The sequence below is a fragment of the Kogia breviceps genome, chromosome 4, assembly GCF_026419965.1.
Source record: "Kogia breviceps isolate mKogBre1 chromosome 4, mKogBre1 haplotype 1, whole genome shotgun sequence".
Taxonomy (NCBI): domain Eukaryota; kingdom Metazoa; phylum Chordata; class Mammalia; order Artiodactyla; family Physeteridae; genus Kogia; species Kogia breviceps.
Genome location: NC_081313.1, coordinates 122,863,634 through 122,888,985, shown reverse-complemented (window position 1 = coordinate 122,888,985; position 25,352 = coordinate 122,863,634). Strand labels below are relative to the sequence as shown.

Here is a 25,352-nt window from a genome sequence, read left to right as displayed (position 1 = left end):
AGATCCTGGATAAGGAAGACATTCTAAACACAGAGAGAAAGGATTTTTTAAAATAAGTAAGAATGGAAGAAAAGAAGCAATGTTATTTTCTCCGATGTTATAGGGACTTTCAAGGAGCCTCACGACCTAACAGGTATAACACTGGGTAAGGATATGAAGTATCTAGTGAGAAACAGGCAAAACTCAGATTACTGGATAAATGAGGTGAGTTAAACAAACCCAGATCCCTTATACATATATTTAGTATTCAGACTCTGAAAAACAAATGCAGAGTTAGGTTGCTTCTGATGAAATACTTCTTGATGTGACAGTGTTAAAACTCAAGATGGGGGACTTCCCTGGTGGCGCAGTCATTAAGAGTCCACCTGTCAGTGAAGTAGACACGGGTTCAAGCCCTGGTCCAGGAGGATCCCACATGCTGCGGAGCAAATGAGCCCGAGCACCACAACTACTGAGCCTGCGCTCTAGAGCCCGCGTGCCCTAGAGCCCGTGCTCTGCACCAAGAGAAGCCACCACAATGGGAAGCCCGTGCACCACAACTAGAGAAGGCCTGCGAAAAGCCCCCCCCCCCCAAAAAAAAACCCTCAAGATGAACAGTTACAAGAAGGTAAAAGAGTAGAAAAAGAGTAGACAGCGGGCTTCCCTGGTGGCGCAGTGGTTGAGAATCCGCCTGTCGATTCAGGGTACACAGGTTCGTACCCTGGTCCAGGAAGATCCCACATGCCGCGGAGCGGCTAGGCCCGTGAGCCATGGCCGCTGAGCCTGCGCGTCCGGAGCCTGTGCTCCGCAACTGGAGAGGCCACAACAGTGAGAGGCCTATGTACCACACACACAAAAAAAGACTAGACACCAAGAAAAAAGAGTGATCACAGATTCTAAATATTTGTTTAATGTGAGTGAACAACTGACTGTTAATAACTGATAGTTAGAATTCTGTACCAAATACAAAAGCATGTTTACAGACAAAGGAATGGGACCATTTAAATTTAACAGCTCCTAATATGTATCCATAAATGCACCGTGAAGGAAATTGCCAATCTGAAATACTGAGTCATGTTGAAACTTAAATACATTAGGAAGTTTTTTGCTGTAATTTTCTGTACCTTTATGATTGCTCTTATTTATTCTTTCATCACCACATACCATATAATCTTAAAAAACTGACAATTACAGTACAGTAGCAGCTATGGTACCAATACTAATAGTAGCCCAACAAGACTTCCAGAAGTGTGTCACAAAAATCTGAGCATGATTAAGATCCTTGATAGGATCAAATGCAGGGCCACTTCCTACTTCTCTTACACAAAAAGCAGTACCCAAGAAGAGTATTTAAAACCTTTTAGCTCTTCATTTGTAACCAAAGCTTATGGAAATCCATTTCTGTTTAACTACAGGGACAAGTACATTTTGGAAAGAAACAGATTTTAAAATTCTGGAGCCATGGCTATGTTAAATACACAAGTTTCTAGACAAAAAGGGGCTTCCATTATAACAAAGAGATTAGAAAAGGTAATAATATCCACCTAAAATTACTATTCTACTATAGTCTTTAAAAGACCTTAACAGCATAATCAATCATTATTCATTTTATAGATACCTAAATCTGTAAATATGTAAAGACAAATCATGTGATCCATTCAAGAGCAGGCAGACAGCTACCTGTGGAACTAAAACTCAGCTGCAATTCCATGCAAGTAAAATCTATCACAGCATATACATTTTTCTAATGTTTATCTGCACAACAAATTAATGTATTCTAAGTCTCAACCAATAATCACTTTTCAGTTAAAATAAAGAACCAACAAAAGAAATTTACTAAAGTTTAATGGAAGTTACAAATGAGGATTCCTTAAAATTCACATCTTGCATAATAATGTCCTAAGAACGTTTCAATTATCTATCTTTTAATTTAAAAAATAAAAATTGACTAGAATTAATTTTTATTAGGGGAAGTGAACAGAAATATTGTCCTAAAAATGTCTTATCTGTAAAAACCTCAAATTTGTCCTTTTCCTTCTAAATGAAATCTCCATTGCAGGTACTGACACATCTACTGAGCTAGCACCTCAGCTTTACAGATTTAGACATATACCCAATTCCAAAAACAAAGAGTAAAGGTCCTCCTTACCTTAAGCCCCAAGCCAAGAAACACCACTAACTACTTTAGGAAAAAGCCAAGGCTACCTAAACGTCAACCATTTACAGAAAAATCTACATGTTTCTGAATGTGGGCTGTTTTAAGTTCTACCTCTGTGTGATTTTTGTTTCAGAGGTGAGACAACTAATGACTACGCTACTGGGCCACAGGAGAAAAACCTCCTGATCCTAATGTGTATCAACAGCCATTAAAACTGTTCATACTCAGGACTTCTCTGGTGGTGCAGTGGTTAAGAATCCGCCTGCCAATGCAGGGCACACGGGTTCAAGCTCTGGTCTGGGAAGATGCCACATGCTGCGGAGCAACTAAGCCCGCGTGCCACAACTACTGAAGCCTGCGTGCCTAGAGCCTGTGCTCTGCAACAAGCGCCCGCTTGCCGCAACCAGAGAAAGCCCGCGCGCAGCAACAAAGACCAAACGCAGCCGAAAATTAATTAATTAATTAATTAATTAATTATTTTTAAAATGTCCATACTCTTTGACTAGTAGTTGTACCTATGAGAAACAAACCTCAGGAAATAAAGCCAAACGTAGAAAATATTATGGGTACCTAAGAGACACTAAATACATATACATGTATTATATAAAAACAGCATTATTTTTAACAGAAAAAGTAAAGTCAAAGTAACCACTCTTATTGTTGAATGTTTCTGAAACATTAGGCATCCAAAGTGATGGTTACAGAAACAATACACAAATATTAAAATGCTAACGTCAACTGGAGAAATCAAGATAAAAAATTTTACATTTGAGGGACTTCCCTGGTGGTCCAGTGGTAAAGAATCCGCCTCCCAATGCAGGGGATGCGAGTCCAATCCCTGGTCAGGGAACTAAGATCCCACATGCCGCAGGACAACTAAGCCTGCGCACCACAACTACTGGGCTCGTGCACCTCAACTAGAGAGCCCATGTGCCCTGGAGCCCGCGCACCACAACGAAGAGCCCACGTACCACAGCAAAGACCCGATGCAGCCAAAGATAAAAAAAATTTTTTTTTAATTTTACATTTGAGTCTAATTACAGCTATATGAAAGTTCAAACACAGAAGAGAAACTAGAAATAAATATATACAAATAATTTTATTCTCTTCTGTCCCTTCGACATTTTCTGTAACGCAATGCTTTTATTTCTACTTATAAAAAAGTAAAAAAACAGGAAGTCTGACACTGAGATCTATGTTCAGAATATTCCTTTGATAAGAAAGTACTGGAAAAATAAGTAAAATCTGAGTTGATTTTATCAGACTATAAGTGAATAAATAACTATTAATTTCTAAGAACCTGTTAACTCGTATTATGAAACACAAAGATTGGTACTTCTACTTCTTTTCAAAAGAAAGCTTTCATACTCCCCTTCATTAATTAGGGGCTTTCATAAATGAATATGATATAGAAGAAAATATCCCTAGATTTATCTGGAGGGGAAAATATATGACTCTCAGTTGTATCTCATTGTGATACTTGGACTATGACTCCTAGTGCAGTAGCCCCCAGCTAAGCACACCCAGAAAATCATACTAAAACAAAATCTTACTTTTCTAATTGTGACCAACCTAAATATACATATGAGGACATTGATTCATTTAAACATTTACTGAGTCTTAACAAAATGCCAAGCATCTTGCTGGGTAATGGAATTACTTTGAGCAAGACAGACCTTGCCCTGCAGTCACAAGGCTAAGAGATGGAAATGAAAACAAATAATTATAGTACAAAATATCAAATGGTTTAAAAAAAGATTAATAATGAAGTAACAACACTGTGAGAGGATGAGACAAGACAGTGGTAGGAAACATAAGGCTATAAAAGCAATATATGGCTTGTAGCCTACAACAATTGGGCCAGGGAGAATGAAGTCAGAAACATTTAGGAGGCGGACCAAAGGGCATAAGAACAAATACCTTCTTAACTTAGTATACTATAACTTGCCAAGAAGTCTTCCGGTCAAAATAAGTCTCTTTCTATGAAATACTGAATGGTCTCCTTAAACAAGGCCCACAGAACTTTAGAGGCACACCAATTCTATAAAGCCACTATATACATTTCAGAAAATTACCACTACTTTTTGATCTTAAGAACATATTTACAAAATACTCATTTTACCCTTGTAGTTTATTTATCAGGGAGATGTGATCTAACAGCTGCTACATGGTGATTTTTCTTCCCATTTGAGCAACTGCAGAGATTACTAGTCACAGTTAACTTGATAAGGACTGCAAACCTATAAGCAGCATGTAAACTTTAGAGTTCAACCCAGTATATACCCGCTGACCACCGAGTCATAATGACCTCAGTGAACCTTATTGCTGCCTTCTCCATCATACTCAGAAATGAAACAGTCAATCTCTTGGTGCTTTTTTTTTTTTTTACAAAGACCTGAACTCACAGAAACTGCACACCAAGTCCTTTCACTAGCAACTCTTGTCCCTACCTATAGGGCCTGTAAGGAGAATCTAACCCTGTCATGCACTGGACTGATTACTTTGTAAAAGGCAGCAGCGCTTAACATTAGTAAGTAAAATATTTTTGCAAAAAGAGTTCAACATATTTTCACATTTCAAAAACCATAAAATGTCACTTATATTTAATGATTCTGAGGTACACAAATCACTTTTTATAGTCTGCATCATAATACTCTTATCCTATTTGTGAGGTAGGTAAAAGGCTAAAGTAATTAACTCTGTTTAATACAGGAAGGTTAGACAATCTCTCCAAAAATCAAACAGTGAATCACATATAGAACTAGAAGCTAAATGCCTTAAGTCACATAATGATGCTCTACTAAAGTAGATAGATGATAGATAAATAGATGGATACGACTGTCCAAAAAGTATTACAAACCCCATCACTCTTTTTAAAACACATTATCAGGACAAATTTTTGTTATTCATAGTTTTTTTTTCTTCCAGTTTTATTGAGATATAATTGACATACAGAACTATATACATCTGAAGTGTACAGCATTAATGATTTGATTTACATACATGAAATGTATGTAAATAAAACAATAAATTTAGCGAACATCCATCATCTCATATAGACACAAAAGAAAAGAAAAAATACACATTTTTTCCTTGTGATGAGAAATCAGGATTTACTCTCAACTTTCATATGTAACACAGCAGTATTAACTATATTAGTCATGTTTCACTTCCCTAGTACTTATACATCTTATACCTGGAAGTTCGTGCCTTTTGACTATCTTCAATTCCCCTCCCGCCACCCCCCACCTCTGGTAACCACAAATTTGATCTCTTTTTGTATGAGTTTGTCTGTTTGTTTTTGAAGTAAAATTGACCTACAACACTTATGTTAGTTCCTGGTGTACAACATAGTGATTCAATATTTCTATATGTTACAAAATGACCATCACAAGACAAATTTTTACAATAAGCCTAACAAGCAGCAGTAAATTAGATGTATTTGTATGTATTTAATATATATAATATAAATAACTTAAAACATTCCTCATTAAAGACAGCATTTTTGGTAGAAATGCATGCTTGTTGTTGAAAAATGCTTGCCTGAACATTTTCTAAAACTTGTAGAAATTTCTCTAGTGATTGATTTATCCCCGGGGTTTACTTAGACCCCTACCTTTAAGGAGTCCAAATACTTAAAATGAGCAGTTATTTCTAATAAAAAGAAACCCAACATGTCCTACTTAAGCATAATCCCTACAGTCTCTATAACTAGGATACCTAGGAGGTTTTGAAAGTGAAGAAAGATGAGGACCCCAAAGAAGATCTGTGAGTTCAGTCTGTTCATGCAGTGGTAGGAAGAGACAAACTCCTTGACTAAGATGGTTTCTCTCCCCTTTACTGCACTGCCAACAAAAATGGTACTGGGTTTCTCACAGCCAGTTAAGGAGTCATTTCTTCTAGCCTCTCTCCTTCTGATTTTCCTCTAGTAAAGTAATAGATATGTCCCACACCTACAAAAGGAGTGGAAGGAAACAGATAAGCTCTAACAGCATGAGATTTCTTATTTGTCTACAGGGAATAATCACATACAAACTGGACTGGCTTAGTAATATCCTGTTACGTGCCTTCGTTTCACTATGAGGAGGTGGACCATCCTAAAAATAAAATACTTTTATAAATTTAGTTAACTTTTTTTTTCTTTTTTGGCCACCCATGTGGCTTGCAGGATCTTAGTTCCCAGACCAGGGATTGAAGCCGGGCCCCATGGCAGTGAAAGCTCAGAATCCTAACCACTGGACCACCAGGGAACTCCCTAAATTGAGTTAACTTCAAATTAAGCTAAATAAGAAAGTGCAATAGGAAATGATGTACACAGCTACAGTATGATTCCAACATATCCACTGCAACTACATTATATGAAAGCCTAACAACTGCTCTGAAATGCTATGTTGTAGCAACATGCCAATCTCCTATGAAAATTTTCTTGAATCTGGAATATGCAAAAAGTAAATTTACAAATACAACCCACTTCAGCATATCATTTATTACATTTTAGGATGTCTAAACAAAAAATAATCTCCCATGACAACATACTAAGAATGAAAATATACGTGACCTCGGCATTTGCATTTACTATTTCTTATTAACAACTTCATCCAAAATTATTACTTATATGAATTAAAAATAAGTACTTTAATTTTGTAGTTCTAGGAAAATCATTTGTATTATTAAAGTCTAAGCAGTGACTTTAGATCTTTTTTAACCCTAAAAAAGTAACAAAATTTTTCTTAAAAGATGCATGATGTGAGCTTTAAGTTGAACATATAACTCAAAACAAATGGGGAAACTAAACAGAAATAATCATTTCGAAAGATAATTTTTACCCATGAAAATTACAGAATATCTATGAAAAAAATCAGTGTAAATAGTCAAAAAAAACCCTAGTGAAAACACTCTTAGGAGGTTTAAGCTCCCACCCAAACTAAATTCTGACATTAAGAAAGTAACCAAAAAACATTACCCAGACCAAAACATTTCAGGGAACTTTAAAAAAAAAAAAATAGCAATTAAGTATAATGTTAAAACTTGTCACCTTCTATCCAAAACATAAAGTACACATTTAATACTTTCAAAAGGCTCTCTACCAAAAAACTAAAAACACAAAGGTAAAGAATATTCTAATAGACCTTCTTCTATTTCTAGTCTCTTCCATATATGGTCAATTTCACTAAATCTACTTCATGATTTCCCACCTTCATTTCCATCTTTGTGCTCCAACCTTGTTACTGTGTGTAGGGAAAGTATGATGAACACTCAACAGGCCCATATTCTTCTATAAAACTTTCAACAGTGTCCAGAAGTCCCTTTCACTTTAATCAGACCATCACTAATGTAAAACTCAGAGGCCCTTAGTGTACATTTATTCATACCTGTGCTCTACTCACACGCTCCTCGTCCTCAGAAAGCAAATAAATATCATTTCAGACATCACAATGCTCCTAATGCTGTCTCCCTTTCCCATCCTACTTCCTTCACAAGGCTGACACACTGGACTACAGATAAGTCTTCCTAGGTGTTACCATCCCAACCCAAGAAACCAAAACGGCAAACAACAAAAGTTAGTTAACAGAGTTTCTCAGGAGGACAAGGAAATAGACAAACAGGGAAGTAACTGTCTCCCAACAGCCCCAACTTTACCATACCTCCACACCTCCCCAACTACCCCTTCTTTCTGCCTCTGCAAAAACTCCATTTTTCCACTAAAGTGATCTGATCTAATGAATCAAAGCCTGCCCTTCTCTTCATCTACCCCTTTTCTTTCAGCCAGAAAGCCCTCCCCTCCACTAGGAGGATAAGTAAGAAGGAGCAATGACAAGCAGGCAGCAAATGATCCCTTCCCATGCCCTCCTTCCCGAGAGGGTGAGATAGCACCTCTCTCCAACCCTCCCTCCAGCTTTTCCTCTTTGCTCATGGAGATGCGTTTCAGAGACCACCTGTGCCCCAGTGTCCCAAATAAGAACTTCACAACCTTGCACCTTGAAAATGATTACAAAACCAACCAAAAGTTGATACCGCCGCTATTCCTTTCAAGGGTCCCAGCAATATTTCCACAACACTACCCAAAGTATTTTTTAAAAAACAAGCCCCGCACCGATAATCCTACACCCCAATGTCTTCAGTTGCCCTCTCAGGACTTACAAAATTCATTCTTCCTACTACCCCCGCCTTTTATCACTCCAATACCTGTATCCAAAAATCCCTAGAAGCTGCCGGTATACCCCTCCCAGCCCGTCCTCCAATAATATTAGATACCAGGGTAGTCCCTTCAACCCCCAATCAAGCTTACAAAAATCTCAATTTTCCCAACCCCTACTTGTATTTAAAAATCATCAGCTCTTCTAGCACTATCAACTCCTCAATAATAACGTCCCTCAATAGGCTTATCAGGTTCCCAATAATTCCTAAAACACTTCGATGCCCACAAATCCCTTTCAACTACCCTATTTTTAATTCAATATTCTTGAACCTTTAGAGCTCAGTAATCGCTATACATCTCTCCACGTCCCTACTCTCCTTTTCTCCCCTCATGTTTTCAAAAGATCCTCGATACTCTGCTTCTAGGTCTTTTAGTCCCGGAATAATATTATTTGTAAAGCCCTTGGTATCCTGATACTCCCTTCAAAATCCCGGTATTCAAATTTTAAAATCCCTCGACAGCCCCGCTTTTTCCCTCAGTTCTCAAAGAGCAATGTTTTAAACTCCCTCACTTCCTTCTACCCCTTTGAGCACCCCAATATTTACATTTAAAAAACCCTCACAGTCCTCCCCGCCCTCCCCCCCGCCGGCCCCCAGCCACACCGCCTCTACGCCCCTTGCTCTCCCTCCCCCCCAACCTCACAATGGTGATAGTACTACAGAGAAGACGTCGCCGGGACCTACAGACCGCGGCCCCTCCGTTCCGCCCTCCCCCACGCCGTTTCCCCTCCCCCCACACCCCCGCGGGCCCCCAACGCCCACGTTCGCCAGCCCCGGCCCAGCCTGCCTCACTCACATCGGCTCCAATAACTTGGCCAGCCAGGACTTGAGGGCATCCACATCCTCTATGAGCATGGTGCAGGGAAGGCGGGCTCGGCCGCCGCTCCTGTTCGGGCCTGCCGCGGGTCGCCCCTCGCCGCCTCCTCACGCCTTCTTCACAGCTCTCAGTGCCCCAGCCCACCGGGCATCTTAGGCGACTTCAACCTACTCCCCCGGCCGGGGCCTAACAGGAACTAACCCAAGAGCCCTCACTCAACGTAGCACGACGGTACAAAAGGGCGGGAGACAGCGTCGAGTGGCGGGCGCGAGAACCAATAGGAGACAGAGGGGCCGTGCGCGCAAAGCCAATGAAAAGGCTCGTTCTCCCCGCCCGGCGGTCGTACCCAGTGAAGGAGGAGGGATTTAGCAAGGTAGGTAGAGAGCTTAAGTGAACTTCTGGTGCAAGATGGTATCTTGGAGAAGGTGCTGTGGCTCTTAAAGGGGCCGCGGCGCCTTTTTTTTTTTTTTTTTTTTTTGACCACGCCGCCGACCGCCGCGGAATACCGCTGTCTGCTGCTGGAAGTGCGTGGGGGAATCCGACGAGACCCTCAGCCTGGATCCTTCCTCTCGTTTTTTCCTGGAAGCACACACTCGTGTCCCGAAATGACTCAGCTGTAGTAAATCTGCAACACAACGTGCAATACGTTCACGTTCGACATATCGCACAGAACGCAAAATTTTACTTTTTTTCCTCGCACACTCATTTTGCTCGGCTCACATACCGGTATCTTTTGCTGCTGTGCTTAAATTATGCAAAATGCTATGGCAACCATGCCTTGGACTCCAATAATCGTCATTTTTAAAACGTGGCGCAACGGTTGTAAAAGGCTGAGGCCATTTCAATTTTACCAGTATTTTAAATATATTTTTTATTTAGGAAGAAAAAGGATTCCAATTTTTACAAAAATTCTGTCTTCATTGCCTATCTAAAATTCGGTGGGAGTTTAGTGCAGGGAGGATTTTGGTCAGAAAAAAAGTTTTTAAAAATAATTTTTTAAAAATTGAAATCACTGAAATAGTCTGTACTAGATGAAAAATCCCTTTTGGAGTTTTGAAATGACTGGCTTGGCACTGGTGTTAGAAGTTTATTTAACAACAAACACTGAGCACCTGCTATATACCAGCTCTGTGTAAGGTGCTAGGATTCCAATGGTGAGCAAAACAGAGTCCCTCCTCTTAGAAAGCTGAACAGTATATGGGATAATGCATTATAATCATAACCCTATGAAAAATACTTGATGAGCACACACCTTGTATAAAAGAGACAGGTCAACCCAAAATAAGCAGGCATGCTATACATATATGGAGCAGGTGTAGGCAAACTTTTTCTGTAAAGGGCTAGACAGCAAATATTTTTGGTTTTGTGGGCCATGATGTCTCTGGCAACTACTCAACTCTGCCCTCTTGGCCTGAAATAGGCCACAGGTAATATGTAAACAAACGATTGTGGCAGTGTTCCAATAAAACTCATGTGAAAATTTCAATTTTAGAGAATTTTCACAATATATTGGTCCCTTGATTTTTTTTTTCAACTATTTAAAAGTGTAAAAGTTATTGTTACCTCGCAGGTGTCCAGAAGCAGATGGCAATATGGTTTGGCTTGCAGGCCGCAGTTTGTGGACCCCTTACCGTAGAATGATAAAAGCGAAGTGCACTTAAAAATCATCTAGTGAAACTCCTTCACTGACACCTCCTCCCCAACTTTGCGTATGAGAAAAAAAGCCCAGAGAGACTGAGTGATTTACGCAGAATTGCACATCTGTCAATGGAGCAGAAGTAACATCCACATCCTCCAACAGCAAGCCCAGAGCGTTCCCACATTCGACCGTTGCCTCTTCTTCTCTCTCACCTCTCCTTCTTGCTTTATGCTTATCCACATTTTCCCTTTACTTCTTTCTACTACAGAGATGAAGTGTTACCCCAAAATGACAGAAATTTTAAAAAGAGAAATGTAAAAGTGATTTGATTAGGCCTAGGGCTAGGCAAGAACTTGATAGCATGATTGATATGGAATAGGAATTGCCTTTATCACAGTAAATCACTCCTCTGCAAGAATTTCAAAGTACTTTTCAAATGTATTTATAGAACAAATTTTTCAAGAGGTAAGGGTGCTGAGATACCAGCTTCCTAGAGACCAAGGGCATCATTTAACCAAACACAGAGAGTAAAACAGACATGATTACAGTAGCAATATTTGGGTTTGGAGACCCTGGATAATTGATTCCTTTCCCCCTATTTTTCAAATGTGATGTTACTACTTTTATAAACTGAATAGAATAGAATAAAATAGATAGATGGATATAAACTAGTATTTTGAATGTAGATGTTGAACTCCAAACTGGGTCTTGAGAAAGTTGCATGTATAGAAGAGTTGCTTTTCCAGAAGTGGAAGTGAGATACAATACAGGCCATCCCACTCCCATGCCAGACTCACTCCATTTGCTCAATAGTTGGTTCCGATTTGGTCAGTAGCCATGGCCCAGAATTTTCCATATACTTTATTTGTTGTATGCACAGAACTGATTCATCTGAAGTCCATGAATGAATGAGGCACTGGTTTCAGTCATGCAGTTACTGGGCTACCCTGAAGGCAATGAGTACACGATATGTACTAGTTCAACATACCTATACTTAGTGCTGGTTACCAGGTACCAGATTCTGTGCACTGGGCTGGGGCAGAGACAAAAGTTTAAAAAGTTATATCCATTCACTGCCTTTCGGGAGCTCCGGTTCTGGTGGTCTAATAGTCATGCATTGGAAATGATCATCAAACCCAAAGTTGAGTACATACCCTGTACTGGCACTATGCTAAATATTTCAGTGAATTTCTGCCTCTCATGCACAGTACCCCTGTATAGTAAACAATATTCATAGACAAGAAGATTGCATCCCAGAAAGTCAAGAAGCTAATGAGTGAAAAAACCCAGCCTTGGGCTTCCCTGGTGGCGCAGTGGTTGAGAGTCTGCCTGCCGATTCAGGGAACATGGGTTCATGCTGCGGAGCGACTGGGCCTGTGAGCCATGGCTGCTGAGCCTGCGTGTCCGGAGCCTGTGCTCCGCAACGGGAGAGGCCACAGCAGTGAGAGGCCCGCGTACCACACACACAAAAAAACAAAAAACCCAGCCTTGACCATGAGTGATTCCAAAGCCCACATCTGTAACCTTCACTTAATCACCTCACTTGCAAACACTGACATATGAACTATGTAGTTCATTCAAATTTCATTCAACAAATACGTATTGAGCCCATTCTTATCTATTAGGCACTGCTCTTGGATAATACAGAGTAAAACTGATTTTAAATAAATGTTCTTTCCTTAGTTAATTAAGGTAGATGTTAAAATGGATACTTGACAAATACTGACTTTTCTCTCAGTTTATTTATTTTCACACAAAGAGGAAAAAAAAAGATGCCAGTTTATTAAAGACAAAAGAGATTATTAAAATGGGGCATTGAAAAGAGAGAGTAACACTACAAGAAGAAAACACATCTAAACATCCTTATTCAAAGCACGTTCACTTTCTTGGCTTGAGGGTAACTGTGCCTCCACCAGGAAGAACTGTCAATGGTGTGATTTCACACAAGTGTTGACAGGATTAGACAGGCTTTCCATGATCAGAGTGTATTCTGCCCACGTTTTTGGAGGGATTATGGGGGGATTTTTGGTCCTTATTCTCCAACCTGCGGCTGAGAATGTCCCAGACGTACAATAAGAGAAGTTGAGGGTCATTTTTGAATTTTCTCTGTGAACCTTACAATCACAATTTGCTTCCTTTACATGCAGTTAAATTAAGCTTTGGTGGAATTTCAAACTAGGAAGCTCATGCTTACAAACAGACCCTCTCATGTCTGTACATTTGTAAATAATCAGCTAATTGAACAACACATGCATCAAAATATCAGTCTCTTCTGAGTTTGGGTCACCTGGAGCAGCCCACCTGGCTCAGAGAAAAGTCACTTCAGTAAAAGTCACTTGAATCTTAGTTATGCAAAGTCAAGGTGAGTTGACAGCCAAATAGTTTGTCAGTCAATTGGAATAGTCTCTGTTATGGAAATGACAGTTTGTTTTCCTAGGAGAACTACATTAAAAGGGATTTTTTTTTTTTAAGTTGCTTCACACTAAATACCTATAAGAATAGCTAGGACTTCCCTGGTGGCACAGTGGTTAAGAATCCACCTGTCAAGGCAGGGGACACGGGTTTGAGCCCTGGTCCAGGAAGATCCCACATGCCACGGAGCAACTAAGCCCATGCGCCACAACTACTGAGCCTGTGCTCTAGAGCCCGCGAGCCACACTGAGCCTGTGTGCCCTGGAGCCTGTGCACCGCCACTACTGAGCCCGCATGCCACAACTACTGAATCCCGCGTTCCGCAACAAGAGAAGCCCCTGTTTGCTACAACTAGAGAAAGCCCGCGCGCAGCAACGAAGACCCAACACAGCCAAAAAAAAAAAAAAAAAAAAAGAATGTCTAACATAAGGAAAAAAACCCACAAGACAGTGCTGAATGCTGATAAGGAGGCAGAGAAACTGGATCACTCGCACTTCACTGGTGTAATGTAAAATGGTAGCTACTCTGAAAAACACTTCGGTATTTTCTCTAAAAACTAAACATGCAGGATTTCCCTGATGGCGCATCGGTTGAGACTCCGCCTGCCGATGCAGGGGACACGGGTCCGTGCCCCAGTCCGGGAAGATCCCACATGCCGTGGAGTGGCTGGGCCCGTGAGCCATGGCTGCTGTGAGTCCAGAGCCTGTGCTCCGCAACGGGAGAGGCCACAACAGTGAGAGGCCTGCGTACTGCAATAAAAGAAAAAAAAAAAAAAAAAACTAAACATGCAACTACCATATGACCCAACAATTACACTCCTGGGCATTTATCCCAGAGAAATGGAAGCATATGTTCGCACACAAAAACCTGTACACAAATGTTTAGAGCAGCTTTATTTATAATAGCCCAAAACAAGAATCAGCTCAGATGACCTTAAACAGGTGAATGGTTAAACTGTGTGACACAGTATACCATGAAATGCAATTCCATGCTTCCCTCCAACAAAGAAGGAACTATTGATACATGCAACAATTTGGATGAATTTGCTGAGTGAGGAAAAAAGCCAATCCCCAAAGGTTACATATTGTACGGTTCCATTTATATAATACTTTGAAAATGACATAATTTTAGGAGCAGAAGACAGAGACGGGGGTGTGGAGGGAAAGTGGGCGTGTTTTTTAAATGGCAGCATGAGGGATCCTTGTTGAATTGGAACTGTTCTGTATCTTGAATGTGGGGGTGCGTATGGGAACTACAGAGAGGATAACATTGTGTAGAATTATACACACACAGAGAGACATGCACAGATGAATACACATAAAACATGTCAATGTCAATATTCTGATTATGATTTGCAAAATCATAAAACTAGAGTTTTGCAAATATGCCATTGGGGGAAATTAAGAAAAGTGTGCAAAAGTTCTGTCTGCATTATTTCTTACAACTGCTTATGATTCTACAATCTCAATTTAAAAGAAAGTTGCATCTCTGGATGTGTGTGCACCAGAAATAGTCCATGCACCATTCTCAGAGATCTTCATAGGGGCGTCAGTCTGCCATCCTTACAGATTAGAAAAGCATCCAGGAGGAATGTGCAAAGCTCCACTGCAGTAGGGACTTTTTTTTTTTTTAAGCAGGAAATAGCAACAGTAGACCTTCCAGACACCAGTTCCCTCTGGTTATCCCTCTGATATTAGAAGACAACTGCCCTCTCTTCCTTGAATTGAATAAGTCCCTTGGGATTTGGACACATCAAATAATAACAACTCATACTCCTTGTGTGCCAGGCACTCTGGCCAACAAAGTCTGCATGGATTAGCCTCTTTCAATTCCTGCATTCAGCCTTTCTTTCTTTCAAGAAATATTGATTGCAAACCTATCATAGGCAAAGCGCTCTTATAGGCCCTGGGGATACAGCAGCAAATAAAATAGGCATTCTCTTGGAGATCTATTTTAGCAGGAGGAGAGTGATGACAAATAAACAACTATATTATATGTTGGGGGGGATACATTCTATAAAGAAAAATAAGGCAACGTGATAGGAGAGAGAGTGATGGGGAAGGACTGAGCAGTGGTCTGGAGGGTGTTAGTCATGTGGATATCAGGAAGAAGAGCTTTTCAGGGATGTGCAAAGACCCTGAGGCAGGAACTAATTTGGCAAGTTTGAGGAAAGGAGGAAAGCAATAGGGCTGGAGCAGAGTGAACCAGGAGGAAAGTGATGGTAGAAGAGGTTAGAGAAGTAGTTAGAAGCCAGAGCATGGGGGTCTTTGTTGGCCATGATAAGGACTTTGAATTTTTATTCTGAGTGAAACTGGAAGACACTGAAGGTTTTAAGCAGAGGAATAAAATTGTCTGATTTAATTTTTTATTTTTAAACACAATAACTATGGCTGCCTCATGGTTATCAGACTGGAGGGGACAAAAGTGGAGGTAGGGAAACCAGTTAGGAAGCAATAATCCAAGCAAGAAATGATGGTGGTTTGGACTAGACCAGCACTGAAAGAGATAATAAGAAGAAGTTGGATTCTGGATATATTTTAAAAGTAGAGTCAATGAGTTTTACTGACAGATTAATTGTTGGTATGAAACACAAAAAGGAATCAAGGATGACACCAAGGTGTTTGGCCTGAGGTGGGGGAAAATGAGTGGGGAGCAGATTTAGAGATGGCTGGTAGATCATTAATTCAGTTTGGGACATGAATTAGACATTAGACATTGTCTTAGACATTGGACACAGTGGTAGCCAGCCTCCAAGATGGCCCCCAATGATCCTTACCTTGTAGTTTTCACACCCAGGTATACTTTGCTCCCACATTGGATCAGGGCTTGTCTATATGATCAACAGAATACACTAGAAATGACAGTCACTGACTTCCAAGACTAGGATAAAAAGCACTATAGCTCCTATTTTGGACCTCTTGTTCTGGGGAAAGCCAGTCATCATGTCCAAAGGCACTCAGTCAACCCTTCGCAGAGTCCCACATTGAGAGGAAATGAGGCATCTTACCAACAGCCAGGACTAACTTTCTAGCCTTGTGAGTGAGCTATGTTTGAAGCAGGTCTTCCAGCCTGAGTAAAACCTTCAGATGACTGCAGCCCGGGCCAGCATTTCACTGCAATTTCATGAAAGCCCCATGCCAAAACTACCCAGACAAGCTGCTTCCAAACTCCTGACCCACAGAAATTGTGAGTGATAATGAATGGCTATTACTGTTTTAAGCCACTAAGTTCTGGGTAATTTCTTAGGCATGATAGATAATTAATATAAAACTCCAAGTAGAATGCCAAGTAGACAGGTGGATCTGAGAGTCTGGAGTTCATGAGAGAGATCGGGCCTTGTGTTTAAAACTGGGGATTCATCAGCATGTAAAGTGTGTTGAAACCATGGGCCTAAATAAGATCACCTAGAAAGTGAGTATATCTAGATAGAAAGGCCATTAGGGCATTCTCCTATTTAGAAGGAAGGGGAGTAATATCCAGTAGAGTAAACTGAGAAGACTTGGCCAATGAGTCAGGAGGAGAACAGAGAAAGAAGAAATGTGCCTCACGAAAAATGGAGTTTTCAACTGTGTCAAATGTAGTTCTTGCATCAAGTAAGATGAGAACATGGAATTGACCATTAGATCTGGCAGCATGAAGGTCATTGATGACCTGGACAAATCCATGAAATGGAGGAGGTGAACACATGATTGGGAAGAGTTCAGGAGAGAAAGAGAAGAGAGGAATCAGAGATAGTATCACAGTTCTCTTGAAGAGTTTTACTTGTAAAGGGGAGTAGAACAATGAAGGTACCAAAAGGTGTGGTGGTATGATAGGGAGGATTTGTTTGCATTTCATTCTGTTTTTGTTTTGCTTGTTTGTCTGCTTGCTTGCATTAGGTTAGAAGATACGTATGAATGTAGATTGGTATAATCTAGTAGAGAAATGAAATTTGATGATGTGGAAGGTAAAATCTCTTAGTAGGAAAAGACAATGGGATTTTAATTTTTTTTATTTTGCGATACGCGGGCTCTCACCCCTGTGGTCTCTCCCGTTGTGGAGCACAGGCTCCGGACGCGCAGGCTCAGCGGCCATGGCTCACGGGCCCAGCCACTCCGCGGCATGTGGGATCTTCCCGGACCGGGGCACGAACCCGTGTCCCCTGCATTGGCAGGCGGACTCTCAACCACTGCGCCACCAGGGAAGCCCAAGGTCTCCTTCTCTTTATATTCATTGCCTAGGCCATAAAAAACAAAACTGTTCACCATTTAGGAAACATAAAAGTTAAGGTGGAACACTAATGTTGGAAAAAAAACCATTTAAAAACAAAAGGTGTCTAATAGAGTGGGGAAGTGACAACTATATTTATTTATTTATTATTTTTTTTGCTGTATGCGGGCCTCTCACTGTTGTGGCCTCTCCCGTTGCGGAGCACAGGCTCCGGACGCACAGGCTCAGCGGCCATGGCTCACGGGCCCAGCCACTCTGTGGCATGTGGGATCTTCCCGGACCAGGGCACAAACCCGTGTCCCCTGCATCGGCAGGCGGATTCTCAAACTGCGCCACCAGGGAAGCCCGACAACTATATTTATTGAGTGCCATGTTTGTGGAACAGAAGTATGAAAATAAATGCCCCCAATTCCTTCCTTGAACTGTGTCATATAAAGGTTGGGAGGTTAGGTAAATATGCTTGAAAAACAAATATAAAGAGACTCAGAGACAAGCCAAAGCTACTTATAGCTTTATGCATCTGAATTTAGAAATGTTGATTCAATTGAATTGAGTAGAGTGACCGGTGGGGTGGGTTTGGAAGAAAAACAAAATAAAATAAGGCGGAAGTGAGTTGTTGCATTTTAAAGAATGAACACAATATGGTCTGCTAGTTAGTGAAGGCATACCATACAATTATATGGTGATTACTAGCTCAGTTAGTCTAGGAAAGAGATTATTATGCGGTGCAGGTAAGCTTTTTCTATTTTAATCAGATTCAGATTAGTGTTTATAGACCAATTTTCCTAAAATAGTAATAAAAATTCTGACATTTTAAAGTGCTTATGCTGGGCATATATATATATATATATATATATATATATATATATATACAGGGTTTATACCTATATACATATTATTTCTTTAATCCTCTATGAGGTACTTACTATTATTACCTTTATTTTACAGTGGTTAATTGAACTGCCTGAGGTCACTCAGCTAGTAAATGATGAACTTGGTCTGATTCAGAGCCTAAGCTTATATCCACTATGCTACCTTTCTAATTTCATTTATCTAGAGGGGGTAATCCACATGGCATAGCAAAGAATCAATAATTCCCAATTAAAAAGCCATATTACTAAGCTGTAATAACTTTCATTTTCTAAATACCTCTTGACTCTGTTTACCTTTCTCCACCTTTACTGTCACCACTAAAGTCCAAACTACTGTCACCTCTCACCTGGACGACTGCAACAGCCTTCTGCTTCCAGTTTTTCTCCCTTTCAACCCATCTTCAGAAAGATCTCTATGAAACACAAATGGGACCATGTCCCTTCCTTACTTAAAACCCTTCCATCGCCTCCCATCGCTCCAATTGCTTCAATGTTTGCCTCTTCCACTAGAAGGAGGTGAGTGCGCTTGTCTTGTTCAAGAGTTGTATTTCTAGCATCTAGGATAGTGTCTTGTACATAGTATAAGTGAATTAAATTTTTCTCGAATGAATGAAAACCAAGTGACCCTTGAAAAAATATGTCACTTAAATAGGAAAATTAAAAAGAATGCAGTGGAGGCATGGAGGTATGTTTTTCATAATTTTCATAATTTATCGTCACACAATCACTTGTTTATTTTCTTCTTTAATGGCTCATGCACTTTAGACTGTAAGTTCCATGAGGGCAGGGGCGGTGTCTGTCTTGTTCCCTACTATACCTTACCTCTATGTCATGTTCATTGGAGGTATTTAATAAATATTGGTTGTATGAATAATTTCAATTACCAACGCGGATTGGAAGCTGATGAGTCAAAGATGATAAATAGTACTGGTTAGGGCAGAATTGGAACAGGAAAACCATAGTTATAAGAGCTGTGGATGATAAGGATTCTTTCATTCATTCAATAAATACTTATACGGCACCTACTATGTGCCAGACACTGTGCTAGGCAGTCTCTGCTATCATAGAGCTTAACTCTAGTGATAAATCAACAGGCAATTAAAATTCAGTGAGATAAATTTCCCAAGGGAGGGCAGGAAGGGGGTTCTTCAGAGAATATTTAAGAACAGACATTCAACCCAGACTTGGGCTGTCAGGAAGGAAGTGATGTCCAAATGGTTAGTAGCTAAAGGTAGAGAGTGTGGAAAGTGATGTGGAGTGTTTGTATGTGTAAGAGCCTGGAGGCAGGAGAGCCACTGGTAGGTTCTCTATAACCTAAGGTTCATTCTTCTTTTTTAAAAAAATTATCTTTATTGGACTATAATTGCTTTACAATGGTGTGCTAGTTTCTGCTTTACGACAAAGTGAATCAGTTATACATATGTTCCCATATCTCTTCCCTTTTGTGTCTCCCTCCCTCCCACCCTAAGGTTCATTCTTAACTTCCTTTCATCCAACAAATTTTTATTGAGCCCATACCACGTGCCAGGCATTGTGTTAGGCCATAATTAAATTTATATTTCAAAACTAATTGTTGAAAAATGTACATACAATATATATTACACATATATAATTCAACATTTATTTTTGTTAAAATTTTTATTAAAATTTTGTTTCCCTCTATTCCATTAGGAAGACACACTTCTGGGCTGGGCACACCTCCACCCCTCCAAGTGCTTTGTAGATCCTTAATGATTATTTATTGAATTAATAAAGGAATGCATGTGAGAGTAACTAATCTGACCACCAGAAAGTAAAAGTCTTGGATCAGCACTTTTCAATAGATCTTTCTTTGATGATGGAAATGTTCTATATCCATACTGTCCAGATATGGTAACAACTAGGCACATGGACTTTCCAGCACATGAAAAGTGGCTAGTGCGATTGAAGAAATAAATTTTAAACTTTACTTAATTTTAATTAATTTAAATAGCCACAATGTGGCTAGTGACTAGTACTTCAGACAGCTCAGTCTTGGTTGGTGACACGGATGAAACAGTCTGAGTTTGGCACTGGGACCAGGTAGAAGGCTTCCAGCCTCTCTTTAATAAAATGGAGATTGTTAATAAATGGCTATAAAATATCTAAATTCTGGACTTTTGAATGCCACCGACAGTGATAAATATTTGTGCACAAAATCAACTCATAATTAGCACCTCAGTCACTGAAGACGAATACACCTGCATCCTAGCATCCTGACAAGACACCCAACCCAGCTCCAAACGGTGAAAAAGTTGAACGCAGAATATCCCCACGTCAGTCAGGGCGCGCTCGCGGAAGTCGGCTACCCCGAACTGCATCATGGGCTTTGTAGTTCAACATGCTCATGACGTCACTACCGGTTCCCCTCTGAGTGGCTTATCGGGTACACTTCCGTAGCCTTTTGTCCTCTGGGAAATGTAGTCAATAGATGCCTGCAGGACGTGGGGTTTAGGGGTCTGGGAACTACGATTCCCAGCAGGCTATGAGATGCCCCCGGAAGTACTTATTTAGTAAGCCCGTGATTGCCTCATCAGGTGCGAAGTGTGTGCTTCAGTGTCGTGGTAGGCCTGGCTTCCCAGAGAGGGAGGGGAAAGGTTGTAACCACTCCTTTGAGGGGGATCACCGAAGTCACAGTCGTGGGTTTGAACAGTCGGAAGGGCAGCGCCATGGCGGTGAGTTTTGGCGGAAAGAGGGTCCGCTAGGCCAGGCGTTGGAACCCGGCTGGTTACCTGCTTTTGCCAGAGTCTGGGGGCCCCATGTGGTAGCCACTGTCCTGAAGGGAAAAAATCCTTTTCTAAAGAAAGGGGAGGCCTTGCCTCCCACGTTTAAGGCTTGGCTGTTGTGAGGATGTGCCTTTTCTTGCTAGCTGATGAGCGAGGCCCTGATATCGTTAACTTTGTAGACTACTTCATGTCACGTGTGTTATTTCACCAAAGTTTTTAAAAACTGATTTGGAGAAAGAGGAGTATGTGACATTGATTTTTTCTTTCAACAGAAAATTTTTGAGCGCCTCTTTGTAAAATAGACAGACATTTCTGCACTCATGGTGTTTACGTGTGTATGCGCTACATTTTAAAGTATGTGGTAAAATAGGTCAGGTGCCGGTAGGTGCTATAAACAAACAAAAAATAGATCAGGAAGGGGGGGATCAAGAAAGGCTTTGCTGAGGTGGCATTGTGGCAGAAGGTAAGGGAGCAAACCATGCAGCTATACGAAGGAAAAGATTTCCGGGCAGATCCAACAGTGTGAGTGGAGTGAAAAACAAGGAGGGTTGTATGTGCAAAGGACTGTCATCCGGGGGGAGGTGATGATGATGATGATGATGATGGTGATGATGTGTGTGTGGGGGGGTAGTGGTGGTGGTGGTTGATTAGTGGGTGGATGTAGGTCATATACAGCCTCGTAGGTCCTGATTGAAAAGTGTGTTCAAGAATGAATGGGAAGAGAGAGACTGGAGATAATGAGTATGGACAACTCTTTTGAAGAATTCTATAAAGGAGAGCAGAGGAATGGGGTAATAGATGAAGGTTAAAAGAGGGTTTTTTTGTTTATTTGTTTTTGGTTTTGGGTTTTTTTTTTTTAAGGACAGGAGAAATTATATAGTGGTTGTATGCTTATGGAAATTGTCCTGTAGAAAGGGAAAACTGATGAGAAAAGTGATGTTCCTGTGTTGAAAAGAGGGGGTGAGATCAGATCTACTAAGAAGTAGAATTTTAATTCATTTGGTCCCATTCTGGAGCTCATTCTCTTAATTATTGTACTATTTGCAATTGTAGACTATGGGGAAATTTCTTTTGCAAGCACCCTCCTGTAATGAAAGTTTTCTAACTCTGGAAGGAACCTTACCAATAGTAAAGAGTATAAGATAATAAACATGGAGTAGCATGGATATAAAATTAGTTTATATATTGTAATTGAATTTGTAGAGAGCAAGCAATGTAATTTCCTTCATATCATAGGAATACATATTTTATAGAGGTTTTGACAGTTTTAATATCTTTTAGTTACATGTCAGACTTAGACCTGGGGATTTATTGTAATAAAGATATTAGTCAACTTTAAATTTTTTATTGTTTAAAAATTTTTCATTTGGAAAATTTAAGTAGTGAACAAAATAGAAATAATAGTGTTATGTACTTCCATGTGCCCATCACCCAACTTCAATAATTGGCAGTTCAGGGCCAATCTCGTTTCAGTCGTACCTTCCCCAGAACCTTCTCCTCCACCTGTCAGGATTCATTTTATACAAATTCAAGGCGCTGTATCATTTCATCCATACATATTTCAGTAAGTTTTTAAAATATAATGAGATATTCTCTTAAAACAACCACAATGCCATTTTGACATCTGATAAAAAGCACCTGAGGTCTAGTTGTCTCTGTGATAATGGTTAGCATTATTGAGCATTTACCATAGGGCCAGCACTATGCTATGTCCTTAATGCATATTATCTCTTAATCCTCATAATAATAGTACAAGGTATTTATGATTATTATTCTCATTTTATAGATAGAGAAATGGAGGCTTAAAGAGGTTAAGGATCTTGTCTAAGTTCTACAGCCAGTCGTGCTAGGATATGGCCAGAGTACTAAGAGAAAGCAGAAATAAAAGTCAGAAGATAAGGGTTTTTGTCCAGCCTGACCATTTGCTGGCATGATGATCTCTGAGCTTCAGATTCATCGTCTTTGAAATGGTAATCACTGGTCTGCCCACTTCTTAGGGCGATTGTTGCCCACCTCTTAGGGTTGTTGTTAAGATCAAATAAGGTAATGTGCATAAAAGTTTTAAGAACTGCAGAATACTATGAATATATGGAAAAGTTTATTATCTAGTTCAGTGGTTCTTTACTGGGGGTGATTTTGTCCGCCAGAGAACATGTGGTCTGGAAACTCTGGATTATCACAACTGGGGGTATGCTACTGGCAGTTAGTGGGTAGAAGCCAGGGATATTCCTAAACATCTTGCGGTGCCCATGACAGCCCCTGAAAACAAAGAATTATTTGGCCCCAAATGTCAATAGGGCCAAAGTTTAGGAACTTTGCTCTTGTTAAATAGCCTTTTAACTAATTAAAATAATCAATTGTTGGGAATTTCCGGGCTGTCCAGTGGTTAGGACTCTGAGCTTTCACTGCCGAGGGCATGGGTTCGATCCCTGGTCGGGGAACTAATATATATTGCGCAAAACAAGCAGTGCGGCCAAAACCAAGACAAAATGAAACAAAATGAGACAGAACAGCACACCAATTGTTTAGTTGAGTAACCAGTGAAGAAATTGAGACTCAGATTGATCACCTTGCTCAAAGTTATACAACAAGTTGGTGCCGGGGCCAATATCAGGTTTCATTACAATTGACCTTTGAATTTTGAGGAACAATTTTTTCTGAGAAGCAGAGACCTCAAAGAAGAGCTTTAGTGCATTTAGCACGCTCAATACAGTGAAAAAAAACACGTAGTTTTAAGTAACTTGTGAAGGCTGTTGCTTTCATGGTGGTTGATGTCATTTTTAAGCAAAAAATATTTGTCATGTAACTTCTGTTTCTGTTAGCATTGGATGTGGTGCTGAGGTGACTATAAATGTTCTAAAAGTTGCTGTCTGCCAGGAGTTTACATCCCAGTTGGGTAAATATCAGGGATTATTTGGTTGCATGCAGTGGAAGCCAACTCAAGTTGGTTAAAGGAAAGGGGAATTTACTAATGATACGGTGGGGTTTTATATGACCCATGACCCTAGGATAGGAGGTACAACAAGGCTTCATGAGGCCTTAGATACTTTTGCCTTTGTGGGCTGCTTCCTCTGTAAAAAAAAAAAAAAAAAAAAAAAAAAATATATATATATATATATATTAGAAATTATATTTGACAACTGTGTTGTATAAAGACAGATATATTAATATTATATATTAAAGATTTTTCTTCTATCCAAAAGTTTAGTTTTTTCTTCTGATTTTAAAAGATATTAAAATATTTTGATGAGCCCCTAGAAGTATTGTGGGCCCTAGGCAGTGTGCCTGTTCCACCTACAGATTAAGTTGGCTATTAGGAGTTGTACAGGCTGTTTTAAGGGCCAGGTGGAAGTGACTTACTTTCTTCTGCTCAAAACTCCTTTGCCAGAACCTAGTCCCATAGCTCCAATATGTGAATTCTCCTGGAACCATGGAAAAGTATGCTTAACTGCCTTTGCTGCACTACCCTAAGTAAGGTTGGGCATCTGTTGCTGAGGAAGAAAGGGAGGGAATGGATATCACATAGGCAAACTGTCGTCTCTGCCATAGCTTTTTTTCAAATGGTAGTTCTTGTGTGTTAGAATTGAAAACAGGGGTCAGCATGTTTAGGAATAGAGAGACTTACTTATAACTTACAGGTTACTTGTTAAAAAGGATTTTGCAGTAAGAGGTGGCCAAGGAGCTGAGGGTCTAAATGAAGTTGGTTGGTAGCAGGAATGGAAAAGAGTGAATAGATGGAGGGCCTTATTCTTTCTTGGAACAGGAAATTCCTTATGCAGCCACATTTAGTTTTATGGAAATTCTTGGGAAAGAGTCCAAATTGCTTAGCAACTTGACTCAAATATGCAACCCAGTTCTTAGTCTTAGGTTATTTTGTTATGGCATGGTATGCAAAAGCTAATTCTTTTTCACAGAGTCACAAACTGAGAGGGAAGTTCTAATCCTTCTTTTTTTTTTTTACTCATTTCTCTTTTTAAATCTTTAAATGTTCAACAAATATTTGAGAGCTGCTATAAGCTTAGACATTGAGGATATAATGAGAAATGAGACACAGGCCCCACTGTGAACAAACTTATAGTCCTATGGGGAAGATAGACATACTGATACTGCGTGATTAGTGCTATCATAGAGGTTATACTGGTAGGTAGGAACATATTAAGAATGGTACCTGATACACTCTTGGGGAATCAAGGCAGGTGATCGATCAGCTGAGACCTGAAGGATGAGGTAGCCAGGCAAATAGATTGGTGGGGTATGAGGGCAGAGAGAATAGCTTGAACAAAGGCCCAGAGGGGAGAGAGGGAGCTTGGCACACTTGGGAAAG

The 25,352-nt window shown here is 40.2% G+C and overlaps 2 protein-coding genes across 3 annotated transcripts in view; one reads left to right on the top strand and one right to left on the bottom strand.

Annotated features, from left to right (window-relative positions):
* The window catches only part of RBM27 (RNA binding motif protein 27), a 68,778-nt gene extending 59,370 nt beyond the window's left edge, over positions 1–9,408 (bottom strand). Inside the window, exon 1 of one of the 2 annotated variants that reach the window (XM_059062814.2) lies at positions 9,132–9,408. In XM_059062814.2, coding sequence (XP_058918797.1) covers positions 9,132–9,190 — 59 coding nt within the window. In that variant the 5' untranslated portion in view covers positions 9,191–9,408. The remainder of the gene's footprint in view (positions 1–9,131) is intronic. The other variant, XM_059062813.2, reaches the window with a different exon arrangement.
* An 11,406-nt stretch (positions 9,409–20,814) lies between these two features.
* The window catches only part of LARS1 (leucyl-tRNA synthetase 1), a 66,953-nt gene continuing 62,415 nt past the window's right edge, over positions 20,815–25,352 (top strand). Inside the window, exon 1 of the mRNA XM_059062811.2 lies at positions 20,815–20,977. Coding sequence (XP_058918794.1) covers positions 20,972–20,977 — 6 coding nt within the window. The 5' untranslated portion in view covers positions 20,815–20,971. The remainder of the gene's footprint in view (positions 20,978–25,352) is intronic.